This window comes from Ambystoma mexicanum, chromosome 3p (genome assembly GCF_040938575.1).
Source record: "Ambystoma mexicanum isolate Mex_15411 chromosome 3p, UKY_AmexF1_1, whole genome shotgun sequence".
In the NCBI taxonomy this organism is placed as follows: domain Eukaryota; kingdom Metazoa; phylum Chordata; class Amphibia; order Caudata; family Ambystomatidae; genus Ambystoma; species Ambystoma mexicanum.
In genome coordinates, this window is record NC_090925.1 from 254,178,709 (window position 1) to 254,194,854 (window position 16,146).

The following is a 16,146-nucleotide window of genomic DNA, read 5'->3' on the forward strand; positions in this document are numbered from 1 at the left end:
TGGCCACTAAGATCCAAAAAATATGTGAGGACATTGCTAATAAACAGATAATGGAAGGCAATAATAACTTGATGTCTTTCTCAGATGATATCCCGAAGGACTCTGGGGCAGATCATTTACAGGAATGGTTTACCTTTAGATCAGTATCAGAAGAGGCGGTCGGAAATATTGTGGCCCGATTGAAACCCACATCCTGTAAATGAGATGCTTGTGCAGCTATTGCAGTGAAATCATGTGCTTCCCCCTTATTCCTGCTTTATTCATCAATAAATCCTTTGCCAAAAGCATGGGTGTTGCCACTGCTGAAGTCATCAATGAATGCTGCGGATATGGCAAATTATCTACCAATTACTAACGTGCAGTTCTTACTTAAGATCTTGGATAGAACAGTGCACTTGCAGATTCAGGATTTTCTGACTGCAAACATGATCTTCAGAAAGCAACAATCCAGACTCAGGTCAGCACACGACACCGAAACGTAACTCTTGACCTTGAAGGATAATATATTGCACTTTGTGGATAAAGGAGAAATGCTGATACTGATGCTATTAAACCCATCGACCACCTTTGATCTGGTGTCCATGACATTTTGATCAAAAGGCGCTTACTTTCCGCACATTTTTCAGATTCTGCCTTGGAATGGATAAAGCCCTTCCTGACTTATCGAACTTCCAGAATTTATATTAAAAGTGCTCAAGCAGATGCCATCGAGGTTCCGTGTGGAGTTCCTCAGGGCTCATGTCTGTCCCCTTCCCTCTATAATATTTATAGGTTACCACCGTTTGAGCCAAGGGGGATCATTCACACACATTACACAAGCATCAGAAATGGGGTTTATGCCATCTTCCAATCTTGGGTGCTTAAGAACGGTATGTCACTGAACAACTCCAAAACAGAATGGATTACGGGGACGGATGCTAGATTGAAAAAGCTTGGCAATGAGTATAGTCATTTCATTGTTGCAGGTTGTTTTATACATACATTGCACAAAGTAAAAACGCTAGTAGTGTATTTTGATCGAACGAGTAGTATGAAGGCGCAGGTGAATTATGTTAGTTCTATCTCAGCCTATTCTATTAGGCTCTTATGTCAAATTCACCCATTTCTATAGGAGCAGAATTGCACCAGTATTGCAAGGGCTATATTGGGCGCCAAACTGGATTATTGTGGCATATTATTGTTGGGAACTGGCACAGGGCAACAGAGTAAACTTCAAGCGAGTCAAAATGATGCACTCCGAGCAGTAACTGGTTTGGGGCGGATAGATCATGGAGATCATTGTAACCCAAGCCAGGAAAGCACTACACTGGTTACCAGTAGAGACTAGAATAATTTTTCGTTCCAACATTGGCGCATAAATATATTGATGAGAAATGGCCACAGCATCTGGTAGACACTCACCTGGGCACCTAACAGCAGAGTGTTGACATCCAATAGCTTTGACCTACTGAAGGTGCCAAGAGTCAACTTCGCTGTGACTAGCCAGAGGCATTCTATGTGAAAGTCCCGAATCTATAGAACGCCCTGCCTCCGACAATGTGAGTCATTAGGACTAAGAAATCCCTGAAGACATACTTGTTCAGTGGATACATTTTGGCTCATAGATCTACAGCTTCCCTGGTGTAGGTTTCTTTTTAGCGCCCCGATGCCTGTGGGTTTGTTTAATGGTGCTATATAAGTATTAATAGAAATAGAAATGTTGCATGTAGTGAGCTTGTGGCAATCGCTCCATGAGACTCTGGAAGCTTGCCAGCTTACTGAACTCCCTCCAAGATAACAGGGAGGTAACACTTGCCATGTCTGCCAAGACTGGGGTTTCCTGCCATCATTCATAACAAACCAGCCAAAGGCTAATTATTATGGGGAGTACATCCATCATCATGCCAGAAGCAGAGGCGATGTGACCAAGGGCTGCACCAGAACAATGAAAAGTCTATTTATACCAAGAAGTCTGAAGATGCGCCTAATATTAGCTGGATTTACGGTATATTACTGTGGCCTGAGCACATGGTACAAATTCCCCTCTCAACATGGGAAGATTGGGCAACTGAAGGCAGGGTGACCAGGCTCATCTGATCTATAGGAATATCTAGCACTGCACTTTTTATGTAGCCTTTCTAACCTGGCACAGTGCAAGTTCCATACCCACCTCAGTGTAGGTGCTAGGGTCACTCCAAACAGTGTTGCCTCTATGACCCGCTTTTTCTCAGCCACAATGGGCCCCTTCACGCAAACCTGCAGTCGTGATAGTGAGACCTCATCAGCATCACCAACCTCCGTGTTCATTCCCCAGCCAACCTCAGTCTCTGCTGTGGGCCCCCTCAGGGAGCTCCCCAAGCACCCTTATTGTTGGATCCCTTTATCCCCTTAGTGTAAGATCCTTGGACCCGTCTTAGTGTCGGCTCTTCAGGCTCTGCTTAGGTTCGGCACTTTAGGCTCTCCTTAGTGTCGATTTCAATAATCCCCTTAGTGTCAGCTCCCAGGCCCTCTCCATATTATGCTTCTACCGCCTTTGGCCTCGATCTTGCACACTCAACCTCTGCGCTGTATTCCCTCACGTGTTGGCTTGTAACCCGTTCAGAGTCAGCTCAGACGCCTTGAGGCCATTCTTACTTGTGCATCCTTCAGTATTCTCCGGTGTTAGGTTCCAGTACAATGGCTTACATCTGTCGCAAGCAGGACCCTCAACAAATACTCGGCACTGGCAGGATCCCTGGGTCTGCAACAAGAAGGGCACACATTAATGAGAAGTACAAGGTGGCGCACCCCCACACATACCCCACAGCAGGTGTCCCTCACAATTACACGACAGGCCCCTCACAAACACGACAGCACCACAATTCACTTCATCCAAGAAAAAGATCAGATCAAGGTAATTTAAGAGCAGGTGTGAACCACGTGGTGTCCAGACATTGGAGTCCATGCCCCTTATGAAGGGCCCTCATCCAAAACTTCTGTCTATATGTGGGTTCCAATACATTATTATTTGTGACTGAAGAAAGGAGGTCCATTGATCTTGCAGGAAAATGAGCAGATTGAGGCATTGCGTTTTGTGGAAGTATCTGAAGCGTTTATATGGATCTTCATCAGATTAAATACGAATCATGGAACACTGCAATAAGCTTTATTATTTGGAACCTACTTACTGAACCAATAGAATCGTAAATCTCTTTTTTCCGCATCTTTAAGCATGAGCTATTATTTCTGCTACTAAATGAGCACAGATCCTGAATGTGGGTTTGTGGCATCATTCTTTTTTGCAGGACTAGGAAGATGGTCTTCGTAACTAGCACATGCAGGGTCTGCAGAATATTAAAATATTTCCAGACACTGGTCTGGTGTCCCATTCGACTATAGCCCATGTCTGCCCAAGGTACGTAGACTGCTGAACATGAGGAAATTGTGATCAGGAACCACAAAGTAGAGAGAACGGGGAAAAGGGTAGTAAATTACCAGGAGAAGTCTGAGTGGCCCTCATTCACCAGCAGTGGGAAAGCAAAATGCAGGCAGAGGGGTACCATTGCATAGACAAGGCCAGACTGTGGAAGTGTTGGATGCCTATATTATTTCCCATATAGGTTATATGCTTCTTGTTGCATTTTAATGTATTGCATACCTGTGTTTCTTATGCGTCATGTGCTGCATTTTAATGGATTGCATGACTTCTAATTTCCACAAATGTATTTCACTGTATGGGACTGCACTGGCCCAGACACAGGGGATTGTTGCATTTCAATGTATTACATGATAATTGTTCCCCTAACAGCTGCCAGTTTTACATCCAGTGAATCACCTCTTCCTGATTAATTCTTCCCCTCCCCAGTCCCTGCATGTGTATCCAGCTGTCCCCCATCCTATGACCTCCCCCTGTCACTTGGATAGCTGGGTACTTCAGGGTAGCTACTGCAGCACTCCTGCCCATGCTACCCCCTGTGATCCCTGCCCCTTCCTCCTTGGACTCAGGAGAAAAGCTGTGGTCACCACAGAGGTGAGTGGGAGGGGGGTTCCATCTCCTTCCTTTGCTGTTACGGGATGTTTGCCCACCTGTCATGTCCCTGCCCCTTCCTCCTTTTTATGATACTTTATTTTTTCCAACCAAACACAAACAAATAAGGAGTCCGATCCCACCCACTGCGCATAACAATGTGCACATCAGCAATAAATAAGACTTTGGTTTCACCACCATTCCACCCTACGGCATCAGTCGGCTATTGTAATGAAGTATTGAATATACGGGCCCCAAACCTGGTGGGCGGGCATGTAGTGGCAAAGTTCTAATAGAAGCCGTCTCCACATCGTGGCAATATGCAACATCCTGAAGTGACCTCTTTAACTGGGGGGGCATTTCCCCCATGCCATGGCTACCCTCCTGCGAGCTACCATGAGCAATAGCCTCGCTAAGCGCTGAATCCCCGGCTGCAGGGCCCCTGTGTACCCCAGAAGCACCATCATCGGGTCGGCCTCCAATGGTTCCCCAGTGATCAAGGAGATTTCCTTTAGTACCCCTGACCAAAAGTTGGAGACCCGTGGACACTCCCAGGCCAGATGGAGAAATCCTGCCGGTGTATAGACGCATCTGGCACAAGCAGCTGGTGCGGCAGGAAGGATCTACGACGCCTGGCCGGGAAGTGAGACTTGATGTAGGAAATTACGTGTGGTAGTTTGAATTTAGAGTTTAGTGACACTTTCTGGGTCTGTCTCAATATATATGCGCAGTCCTGGTCTTCTATGGTCTTGCCCAGGGCTCTCCTCCACCATCTCTTCAGTGTCTCCCCCTCCCACGGTCACGGCACGGCTGACATAGTGCTGCTGTATACATCTGCTAAACCAAGCAGCCCTCCCCCTGGGATTGAATCACCCCCAGCAACAGTGGCCATGCGGGTGGCTGCTTAGGAAACATGGTAAAGAACGGTTTGAACGCATGTCATATACAGAAATAGAGAAAGACGTCTAGCGCTGAGTCGCTCCCTTGCCTGCTGAACGGAGAGAAACTCACCCCTGACAAAGAAATCCCCAAAGATAATACCAGGCTTGGCCACCCACTGCAGATAGGCGCGCTCGCTCGTCATGGCCAACCCAGGCACATGTACTGGAAGGAGAGGAGAGTGCAGAATGGAAACATCAATTTTCCCAGTGATTTCTTTCCAAACCGCACAGGTGATCTGAACAATGTTCAGGATATTGTGCGAAATCTGCGATGCGCCAAGAATCACTGCACACAGCAGGTCTGGTGGCGGCAAGCGCCCTCTCCACCTGCACATGTGGCCTCACAAAGTGAATGGCATACCATTGCCCGAGAAAGTGCGCCTGTGCTGCCCAATAGTACCGTTTGGGGTCTGCTAAAGCAAGCCCCCTTTGCCATTGGCTGTATTAGCGTGGTATAGGCCACTCTTGCCGGCAGCCCAGCCCACAGCGAATGGAGGACGGGCCCACGCAAACACTGGAAAAAGCTACCCGATTGCAGCATGGGAACGTTGAGGAAAAAAAAAAAGAAATTAAAAAAAAGTACAAAAATGTGGGGAGCACAATCATTTTGACAATGGAAATGCAGCCTAGTAGCGGGAGCATCCGCCAACTTGTCACTGCCTCATGGAGCTTCCAAATTGTTCTCCCGTAGTTGTCGTGAAACAGGTCATCCAGAGTTCGAGACACCTGACCCTAAGGTAACAGACCCCGGAAGACTGAGGCCGAAATCATCTTCGAACCTCTGTCCCCTCCGTGGTGGTGGGGGGGGGGGGTGCACCACAGATTTGTCTCAATTGAATCTCGGACCCGAGAATTTCCCAAACCGCTGCACCTCCCACATCACGGGGCTCAAGTTGTTAGCAGGGTTGTCAATATAGAGGGCCACATCAACCGCATACAGAGAGATAAATCAGCCTGTGCGGACCAAGATTCAGCCCTCTCTGAATATGGCGCTCTGGCAGGATCGCCGCCAGAGGCTCCATTGCAAGGGCAAATAAGAATGGGGTAAAGGGGCATCCTTTGCAGCGTCCCCTTTCCCATTTCAAATCTTTTGGAGATGGCCTGACCCACAGCAATTTTCACCAGGGGGTTAATAAATAGTAGAGAAACCAGTTTAATAAAATAAGAGCTGAGCCCTAGATTCTGGAAGACCGTGAACAGGTAGGGCCACTCAACAGAGTGAAAGGCCTTTTCAGAATTCAGAAAAGCCGTGAACGCTTGTGATTTGTATTTGTTTATTTATAACGCGCAAACCATCAGTCCCAGAGGCATCAGGGCGCAATTTAAGCACAGGTTACATACAGAGCATAAAGATATACATAAAAGATTTACGAGTATGTACAAGGTTGCACTTCAGCGCATATATACATATACAAGACTAAAACATAAGAGAATAAGCAAGCAGATCTATATACATAAATTACAATGCAGGTAAGACATGGGGCATGGCAAATGTCTATGTAGATAAAAGGAGTGTGATGGCAAGGCGTGAGGAGCGAGTCTAGTGCTGGTTGAGGAGCCGGGATTTGGTTTTGAAAGTATTGAAAGAGTCTTCAGATCTGATTGTAACGGGGAGGGCGTTCCATAACTTGGAAGCTAAGACAGGGAAACTTGTGCCCCCCACTCTTTGGAGTTTGAACCTCGGGATCGCAAGACAGTGGGTCTGGGCGGTTCTTAGAGGTCTGGATGTCGAGTGGCGGGACAACCGGCAGCAGAGGTGGGGGGGGGCCTTGTTCGTCAAGCATTTGTGCGAGAGGGCCAGTGCTTTCAGTGAGATTCTCTGTTTCACAGGTAACCACTTTAGATTGGTTCTGGATTCAGAAATGTGATGGTTTCAAGGGATGTTTAGGGCAGCTCTAATAGCGTTGTTTTGGGTTGTTTGAAGTGTATTCAGGTTCTCTTGGCTGGTTCCTAAGTAGAGGGCACTACAATAGTCAATTTTGGCCATGATGAGGGTTCTAGCTAATGTGACAGTGTTGGGGGTGGTCAGAAACGGTCTGCAGGCTGCAATGAGTTTACATGTGCATGCAGAGGCTGATCGGACTGCGTTTGTCAAGATAAGGATAAGGTGGCGTCTAGGTAGAAACCTAAAGTTTTGGTGTCCTTCGAGACTTGGATGGTGTTGCCGTCAATGGCAAAAGACTTGTAGGCAGGCTCTAGTTTGCTAAGGCGCTGCAACGTGCCCAAGATGAGGCGCTCAGTCTTGTCATTTAGGCATAACTGGTGTTGGGCCATCCAAGCTTGGATTACCAGGTAGACGTCGTTGAGGACCTTAAAGTCAGCTAGATAGTCATCTGTTATGGGAATGAGTATCTGTGTGTCGTCTGCATAGTGTAGGAGACACACAGAGAGTCAAGCACATCGAAGAGAGTTTCGTGAAAATGTTATAGGGTGTGGGTGACCCGGATGATCCCTGTGGAACGCCACAATGAATGGGAGATGGATCTGCGGAGGCGGCCGGAGCAAAGACCCTCATGGATCTATTGCTCAGAAATGATTTGATCCAGGCCGTGGCTGAAGTGGAGAAGTGGGCAGCAGAGTGGAGGTGACTGCATAGGATCTGGTGGTTGACTAGATCTAATGCTGCAGAAAGGTCGAGGAGAAGTATCAGTGCTAATTTACCCATGTCCTTCAGTACCTCAATTTGGGTTTTTAAGTCTATCAGAGCCGTTTCGGTCCCGCGTCTGTGCCGGAATCCTGATTGTTGTAGACCTAGTAGATTGTTGGATTCCAGGTAGTCTTGGATCTGGAGGTATGCTGCGCGGTCTAGGATCTTGAGCAAAAATGGGACAGTGGTTATGGGTCTGAAGTTGGTGGGTATGTTGGGGTCAAGGGATGGTTTAAGCAATGGGATCACCCAAGCGTCCTTGAGGTTGTCAGGGACAATACCTGATTTAAAGGAAGAGTTTATGAAAGCCATGATAAAAGGGGCTAGATTGTGAGCAGAGTCCTTAATGATAGTGGCTGGGCAAGGGTCGCCTTGGCAGTTAGATGGTTTCATTCTCAAGATGATGTTTTCTACCTCAGTGGTAGTGAGTGGCGAGAAGGCAAATGGTTTAATGTTGGCCGAGTCTAGAGAAGGGCACCTAGCAGGGGGGGGGGGGGAGTTGGTTGTCAAGTTTCAGACTGTCTTGCTCGTCTTTGATTTTGGATTGAAGCATATATATTTTATTCAATAAGGCTGCCTGGATGTTGGCACACCATTTACTATCTTTGGTGCAGGTGTCAGGGGGATGGTGGGGGGCTGGAGTTTCTAGCTCTTTTATGATATTAAAGAGATCCTTTGTGTTCGACTCAGCTTGCAGGATGCAGTTAAGGGACTCTCTTTTGGCAGTGATAATGGCATCTTTGTAGGTGAGTGAGGCAAGAAAGAAGCCATCTTTGTGCTCATCAGAAGGGTGGCTTTTCCAGTGATTTTCAGCAGCATGTTTAGCTTTGCGGAGCACTCTTAACTGTGGGGTGAACCAGGAGTTGAGATGTGCTCGTGTTTTAGACTTCCTAAGTTTGATGGAGTCTATAGCTGTAAGCATAGTACTGTTGTAGATGTCTGCTAAGGAGGTGGGATCGGAGCAAGTGTCTGTGGTGGCGTTGAGAGATGGGAGTAGAAGAGGGAGGAGTTTCTCCTTAGTTATGTCCTTTTTTCTTCTAGTAGAGAGGGCTGCGGCTATCAGGGTCGGGGCCCGCAGGGTAGCTTCAATGTTAAAAGTTATTATGATGGTCAGACCATAAGCATGGGGTATTGGCGAGGACATTAGTATTGCAGTTAGCGCTGGCTAACCAGTCGAGGGTCCTGCCTTTGTTATGAGTGGGTTCTTGAATGTACACGGTGAAGCCAAGGCCAGTTAGAGCATTCTCCAAGTCTAATGCGGCGCAATCTTTCGGGTCACCAAGACCTAGATTAAGGTCACCTAGTATGATAGTTTGGGAATTAGTTTTGGTTTTGTCAAGGAGGAATGTGGTTATTTCACCGACAAAAGATGGTGCTGGGCCAGGAGGCCTGTAAATAAGGTGAATGGTGGCAGTTTGATTAGGCGTTAGTGATAATTTGACAGATAAGGATTCAGCTGCTTCTAGTTTGGAGTCAGAGGCCACTCTTAGGCCGAGGGAGTTTTTATGGATGAAGGCCACACCACCGCCCCTGGATTGGGCAGTGGTACGGTCACAATGTGTGATGCCATAGTCATGCGGTAGGGCCAAGGATAGTGAAGGGCCAGAGGCGGCGTGTAGCCAAGTTTCGGATAAAGCAATGAAATCAAGGTCAGAGGAGGTGATTAGGTCAGCAATATTGAGTGCGTCAGCTGGGAGGGATCTGGCATTGATAAGAGCGCCCTTGATTAGAGGTGGATTCTCCCTTGTGTCAGTAGGTTTGCAGGTAGCTGTGGGTGAAGGTGCGAGGGGTGAAGTATGAGGGGTTTGCTTGATGGAATTGCTGCAGGTGTGTCGAATGCGGAATCTGGTACCTAATCTCTGGTTTCTGAGAGGAAGAGAGCAGGGTTGGTTAGGGGTAGGTTTCTTGGCATATTGTTCCAACCACAGTGCAGGGTCATTGAGGTATTGGTTGAAGTGGTCACTGGGGTAGTGTAACCCTGTAACAGTGGCTGCAGGGCTCATTGTAGGGATCACACAGGACAGTACCTGGAGATGTGGGTTCAGACAGACCGGACTATCAAAAGAGTGGAAGGGTTTTACCCCTAGGGGGAGAGTTGTTGCAGTAGGTAGCTGTGTGACAGAGGCAACCTGTAAGGTCAGCGTGTAATACAGTATAAGGAACGCACTAGTGAGCATGGTAGTGTTGCTAGAAGCCTAGGTGGCAGATAACTGGGAGATAGGTGGTCCGAGGAGATACACGGGTGGCACCAAGGTATGGAGCAGCACAATAGGCTGAGATGCACTGGGGTAACACCTAAGAATGAGGCAGCACAGTTAGGCTGAGAAGCACAGGGCAGGGCAACGCCTAGGTTGGACACGTCAAGGTTAGGCTGAAATGCGCAAGCAAGGCAGGGCAGCACCTAGATTTGAAACATTGCAGTAGGCTAAGATGCAGCACCTACATTTGGCACAACACAGTTAGGCTAGGATGCACAGGCAGGGCAACAACTGGATTTAAAACAGCACAGTAGGCTAAAATGCAACACCTCGATTTGGCACAACACAGTTGGCTAAAATGCAACACCTGGATTTAGAACAGCACAGTAGGCTGATGTTTGTTCAAGCACCGCAAGAACCCCGAAGAAGAGGCGAAGGCCAAACGTGGTGTTCCTCCTGGGGACAAACCCATCCTGGTCCGCCAGTAGCAAGCTGGGCATCAGAGGGAGCAGCTGGTTAGCAAGCACTTAGCGAATATTTTGTTATCCACATTAATTAGAGAAATTGTCCGATACGAGGCGCAGTCCTCAGCCGGCTTACTCCGTCTAACAATGCTAAGTTTTCCTCATGCAGTGTGGGGCGGGGGAGTGTCCCTATGGCAAGCAATTCCTCATACCCGCACAGCACTGGAGCCTGGATGGGAGCATATGCCTTATAAAATTCTCTGGCTAAGCCATCAGTCCCCAGAGACTTTGATCCCCAGAGCTCCTTGATCACGGCCAGAATCTCTTCCAATAAGACCCTCTGGTTGAGAGGTTCACAGAGCTGCAACTCCACTCAGCACAGTTCGACCTCCTCTAGATACTGTTGCAGGGAATCAGAATTCTGTGAGTACCTAGATTCAAACAGACTCTTGTAGAACGCCTGAAATTCTGCAGCAATACCCTCTCCCGTGTACACAAGCTCACCCCGGGGGTCCCTAATGCACTTTACTTGCGGGGGTGCTTAACGGCCGCTAATAGCCGAGCCAGCAAGACCTCTTGTTTCTGCCCCTCCCTGTACTGACATATCTGATGGCCCGACCCAGAAACCGAATTTCCCGATCAGAATTGGCCCTGAACCTTTCGAGCTCCTCTCCAAGCTCTGCCAGAGTCCGGGGGCCTGTCGTGGATGCGTACTCAGCCTCCAAATTCTTGAGCAGAGCTTCCCCAGTCGTAAGGACCCTTCTGATGCCCCAGAGAATACAATTTTCTTTGGCCATGCACACTCTCTGATGTAGCACTTAAGGCATTCCGAGAGTGTCCCAGCCGAGGAGACAGAACCCTTGTTGCGCTGAAGGAAGAACTGGATCTCCTCCCGTAATTTCGGACAGAACACTGGGTCCTGAATTGCACCAGGTTTGAATAGCCACAAATGACCCCCCTCTTTACCCTCCTAGCCCACAATCAAGAAGCACAGGGGAATTATCTGAGAGTGTTTGGGGGAGTATCCAGCAGACACCCCACGTGAGCTTCCCCACATGGGACACCATTACGTAGTCCAGCCTAGAGCTGGATCCGTCAACCCAGGAGTGGAAGGTGTAATCTCATTCATCCCTGTGTTGGCGTCCCCACCCATCTACAAGATTTTATGTCCTGCATATTTCCTGCATCTGCAAGCTCGCCCTGGACCCAGGTGCCTGGCCCACCATGGATCTATTCCTGAGAGGTCCATCACAGTGTTTAGGGACCCGCCCCACACGATGGTGGCACCTTGGCACCCAGCCAGCTGCACCATCACCCGACATTTGGGCTGTATGAATTCACCAGTGCCACCAGTACCCCCACACAGAAGCAAGCCCTCCCTTCATTGTCTCTCACTGTCGAGAAGAGACAAAACTTGACCCCCTTAACCATCAGGATAGCTACCCCTCTCGCATAAGTGAAGTAAGACGAGGAATACCTGTGACATCCCCAATGGGCACCCATTTGTGTTCGGAGGGGGGAATAAGATGGGTTTCTTGGATGAAGGCCACTTCCACCGAGTGCCTTCGGAGGTATTGTGCAACCTTCCTGATCTTGGAGGGGCTGTCCCCCGCCCCCTAATATTCCATGTGCCTACCTGGAAAGTCATCTTCACCAAAGATTTTCGATTGAAGGATATGATAGCAAGACACTAGGTGACAAATCTGACTCCTAACAAACAAAACCAACCACTCCTTCCCCCTCTGCTCCCCTCCTGTCCCCTCCCCTCCTGCCAACCCCTGTAACCAAACCCCCTCCCCTTGAACCTTCCTTGCCCCCACAACCAGTCATCCCCACAGGCAACCCCCAACCCACCCGAATATTACCCCCTGCCCTCCCCGCCTCCACCTCCACCAACCATAACTAGTGCTGTGCTCAGGGTGCTAAGGCCAAGCCCGCTTCGGCCCGGCTACCCCTTTGCAATAAAAATATTTCCTGGCAGCCCGGGTTAGCACACAAATGGGATTTCAGTACGTAAACAGTTGCTGGACCTTCCTGCAGTTCTCTCCCCGTGTCATCTGTCAGGAGACCATGCTCATGGGGCCTTCTGGTCCCCATGACCCTGGTCCCAGACCTGTTCTGGGGCCTCGCTCTATCAGGGTGGGGACGCCCACCAATCTCAACTAGGAAGCAGCTTTCCGCCCTCGGGAAGCTAAAGAACTGTGTCTTCCCATTGTGATGGACACTGTGCTTCACAGGGAATAGCATGGAGTAAGGAATATTGCAATGATATGATAGCAAGACACTAGGTGATGAATCTGACTCCTAACAAACAAAACCAACCCATCCCAATCCCTCCTGCCAACCCCTGTAACCCAACCCTACGCCCTCCCCTTGAGCCTTCCTTGGCCCCACTCCCAGCCATCCTCACGGGCAACCACCAACCCACCCGAATGTTACCCTCCCCACCTCTACAAACCATAACTAGTGCATAATTGTCAGAGTGGGGACGGCCACCAATCTCATCTAGGAAGGAGCTTTCCGCATCCGGGAAGTTAAAGAACGGTCTTCCCATTGTGCTGGACACATTGCTTCACAGGGACTAGCATGAAGTAAGGAATATTGCAATCTCTGAGGCAACATAAAGGACCGTCTTGATGCCTGCACCGCCGCAGGGAAGTCCTGCTAAATCTGGACCTTGTCGCCACCATACTGGATGTCTCCCTTCTGCCTGGCCAGGTGAAGAATAGTCTCCCACCTGTAGTTCAGCAGGTGGGTGAGCAATGATGGGGTGGGGGGCCGTCCCAGATACCGGACGTGCAGCTGGAATGCAGTGGGCCCTTTCGACCACAAATATGGGAGAAGGCTTGGGCCCTCAAAAGACCGCTCTGCACATTGATTCAAAATGTGTATCTGCCCTTGATGTTCTCTGCTACCAACCAAGAAAATATGGTTTCTGTGGGCCCTCCCCTCCAAGTCCTCATTCTTAGCTACCACCGACTTGAGCCGCACCTCAAGGGTCCATACCCTGGCCTCCAGCGATGTTGATCCATCCTCGTGGCCGGATACTCTGTTCCACTTCATCCAGGTGGTCGCCGTCTTTATCCAGCCGATGTTGCAGCATGTCAACCTGGGAGGAGAGCGAGTCTAGTTTGAGGTCAAGCACCCCCAATGACCGCTTTGCCATTACCCCCTCAGGTTCAGACGCCTCTGCCTGCTGCTGTGATTCAGGGGTATTGGAAGATGCCCCCCCCCCTCTCGAGGTTTAGCTTCCTCTGTCCCATTGTCAGTTTTCCCCATATTGGGGGGCAGTTCACCCCAAGGGGGGCAGCTCTCACCTGGTATAACAGGGGCATGGGAGACTATGTGTCACGCCCCCATCCACATCCACAAGCCCTCCTATTGCATCCCGGCAGAATCATAGTACACAACAAGACACCACACGCACCATTGCACATTCTCGCCTTCAGGTTTGCCGACAAGGGGCTGGCCGAACTCTGCGACGCTGGGGTATGCATCGCTCTCCATTCCTGCATTGGCGGTTGCCGTGGAGACGCGCCATGAGCATTCCGCGTCTCCGCTGCCGACGCTTGGACGTTCTTCCTCCACGCGTCCAATCGCGTGTACGCCAATCACGTGTGTGAGTCACGTGATCACTGGAGCGAGCATTTAAAAGTGACGCGCGAACTTCCATCCACGCTTCACAGCTGATCTTGGTTGGACTACGGACGCTGCTCTTGTATCTCGCATGGATCTGCTTCTTCCTGGTTTTGACCTCGGCTATTCCCACGGACTGCCTCTTGGATTTCCCTTGTTTGGTACCTTGTCTTGAACTGCTCCCCCTGGACCCGACCATGGCTTTTCTCCTGGACTGCAATTGGATTATCCTTTGGTTTGAACTCTCTGCATCACGTGCCATTTTGTTTGGCTCACAGTACCAGGTTCCGCATCAGGTGATGATTCCATCCATCAAGGGTTTGCCAGGCTTCAACCTTGTCGTCAACCCTGTCGGCCCCTCAGACAGACACCTTACATCACATTCCAGACAACCACTCAGGGTAAGCTCCTTATAGGTAAACATTTAGGATTGTGCACAGGGTGTAATTGTTATCTAACCCACGTGTTTGCCTTACAGTGGTCAGGGGAAACATCTTCCGGCATTCCTGGTTCTGGCTGACGACATTCACCACCTGTGGTCTCAAGGGCTGCTCAGACAATATATTTACTGTTTGTTCGAGTGGAACTTGGGGACAGAGGTATCATCGCCTACACGACCATCAAGTCTTGACACTATGGCCGGCAGGGAGCCTGCTCCCTCAAAGTCTTTGCCTCCAGGCTAGGGCCCAGTATCCTCCGGCCGGGTCCCACAATATTCTTGGCTGCTCAGTGTGGCCCTCTCTCAAGGTTGGCCAGCCAAAAGGATGTCTGGTGGCTGCACAGTCTGGACCGGTTCCCACCTAGTTGCAGCCATCTCACCAGGACCAGCCCAGTGGCCTTCACAGGACAAAAAAAGTGGGGGAGCATCCACCAGCACCCCACCAGGATTACAGAGGGAAGGAGGGTCTGCCGAGACACGCAGGGCATCCAGGCAATAGGGCCATGGATGCGTAATGTGAATCCAGATCTGCACTGTCCTGGGAGCAGGCTCCAAACTGCCTCTGCTCCCCAGAGCTCTGCCATAGTGAGCCCCATCGTTGCAGGGACGACAGGAGCCCGCCAAGGCACATGGTCCACACAGGCAAGGAGGGCCTGGGGTGTGTAGAGCCAGCCCCAATGGACACCGCTCCGGGAGCAGGCTCCAGACTGCATCTGCTCCTGGAGTGCCGCTGCACAGCCCCCGCGGTCGGGTGCCGATCCGGGGCAGATCTCTCGCCACTCTGGGAGGAGGGGCGCCAGCTCTCTCCACCACCGGCCTCCTCCGTTGGTGTCCGCCACAAGAGTCTGCGCCAGCAGCAGCCCACTGGACGCCACTAGATATAACTTGCCTCCCAGGTGTCTGCTGAGGCCGAGAGCTGCACTGTGCGGGCGAGGGGGGGGGCACACTACGCTCTTCACTCTACCAGCTGTGTGCACCGGGCCGACTGAATGTCACGATTCTCAGGATTAATTCGGACCCACCTCACGGGGCTCAGTGAAGGGCTGCCATCTTGGCTGGGCTCTCTCGCGCCACCCCGCCCCTTCCTCCTGGGTGCCTCCATCCCTTGCATGCATCAGCCTACCCCCCCCCCCGTGAATCTCCACCTTTTTCTTGTCACTTGGATCCTGGGAATTATTTTGACCTCCTGTGAAACGCTTCTACTCCCCTCTAGGGAGGGGGGGGGGGTGTTGGGGGTGAGCAACAGTTGTGGAGGAGGGGGGGACCTGTTCCTGCATGTCTCATCCTATACCCAGTCATCCCACTCCCTTCCTCCTTGGACCCTGTGGGCAGCTCTGCAGGGGTGGAGCAACAGCCGAGAACCAGGGCTGGGTCTCTTTTTGGCTGCAGTGCTGGATGCGTGGGTGGGGGCGGGGGACCTACAGAGACCCTTAGCAGGTACACGTCTCCCAATCTGGCCTACACCTGTTTCCATCCCCTTGTGCTCCTTCCTCCCCAACCTGCTCGCAGCCGAGTGCAGACAATCACCCATGTCTGGTGTGCCTAACTTAGTCTGCTGGCAATAAGCCTACTTCCCATCTCTCATAAAGGTGTTTCCTGATTTCTGCAAAAACGTTGGTGCCTTCTTTTGTGTTCTCATTTTCTTGGGTAGTCTGCCTGTTATTGCCAGAGGTGGGTGGGGGGGTGGGGGGTTGGGGGGTGGGAGGGGCAGTCCGCATACACAATGTACACCACACTAGGATCTGTTAATTCCCTGACCTAAAACTGTGGCTCTGCCTGGTGTCTCCCACGCGGCCTTCCCCAATTCGGCCTGCTTTCCACTTCCACAAGACACCC

The 16,146-nt window shown here is 50.4% G+C and overlaps 1 protein-coding gene across 2 annotated transcripts in view; it reads right to left on the reverse strand.

Annotated features, from left to right (window-relative positions):
- LAMA5 (laminin subunit alpha 5) overlaps nucleotides 1–16,146 on the reverse strand; it is a 670,647-nt gene that overhangs the window by 412,528 nt on the left and 241,973 nt on the right. For both annotated transcript variants that reach the window (XM_069650738.1, XM_069650737.1), the window contains exon 18: nucleotides 2,614–2,719. In XM_069650738.1, coding sequence (XP_069506839.1) covers nucleotides 2,614–2,719 — 106 coding nt within the window. The remainder of the gene's footprint in view (nucleotides 1–2,613; nucleotides 2,720–16,146) is intronic.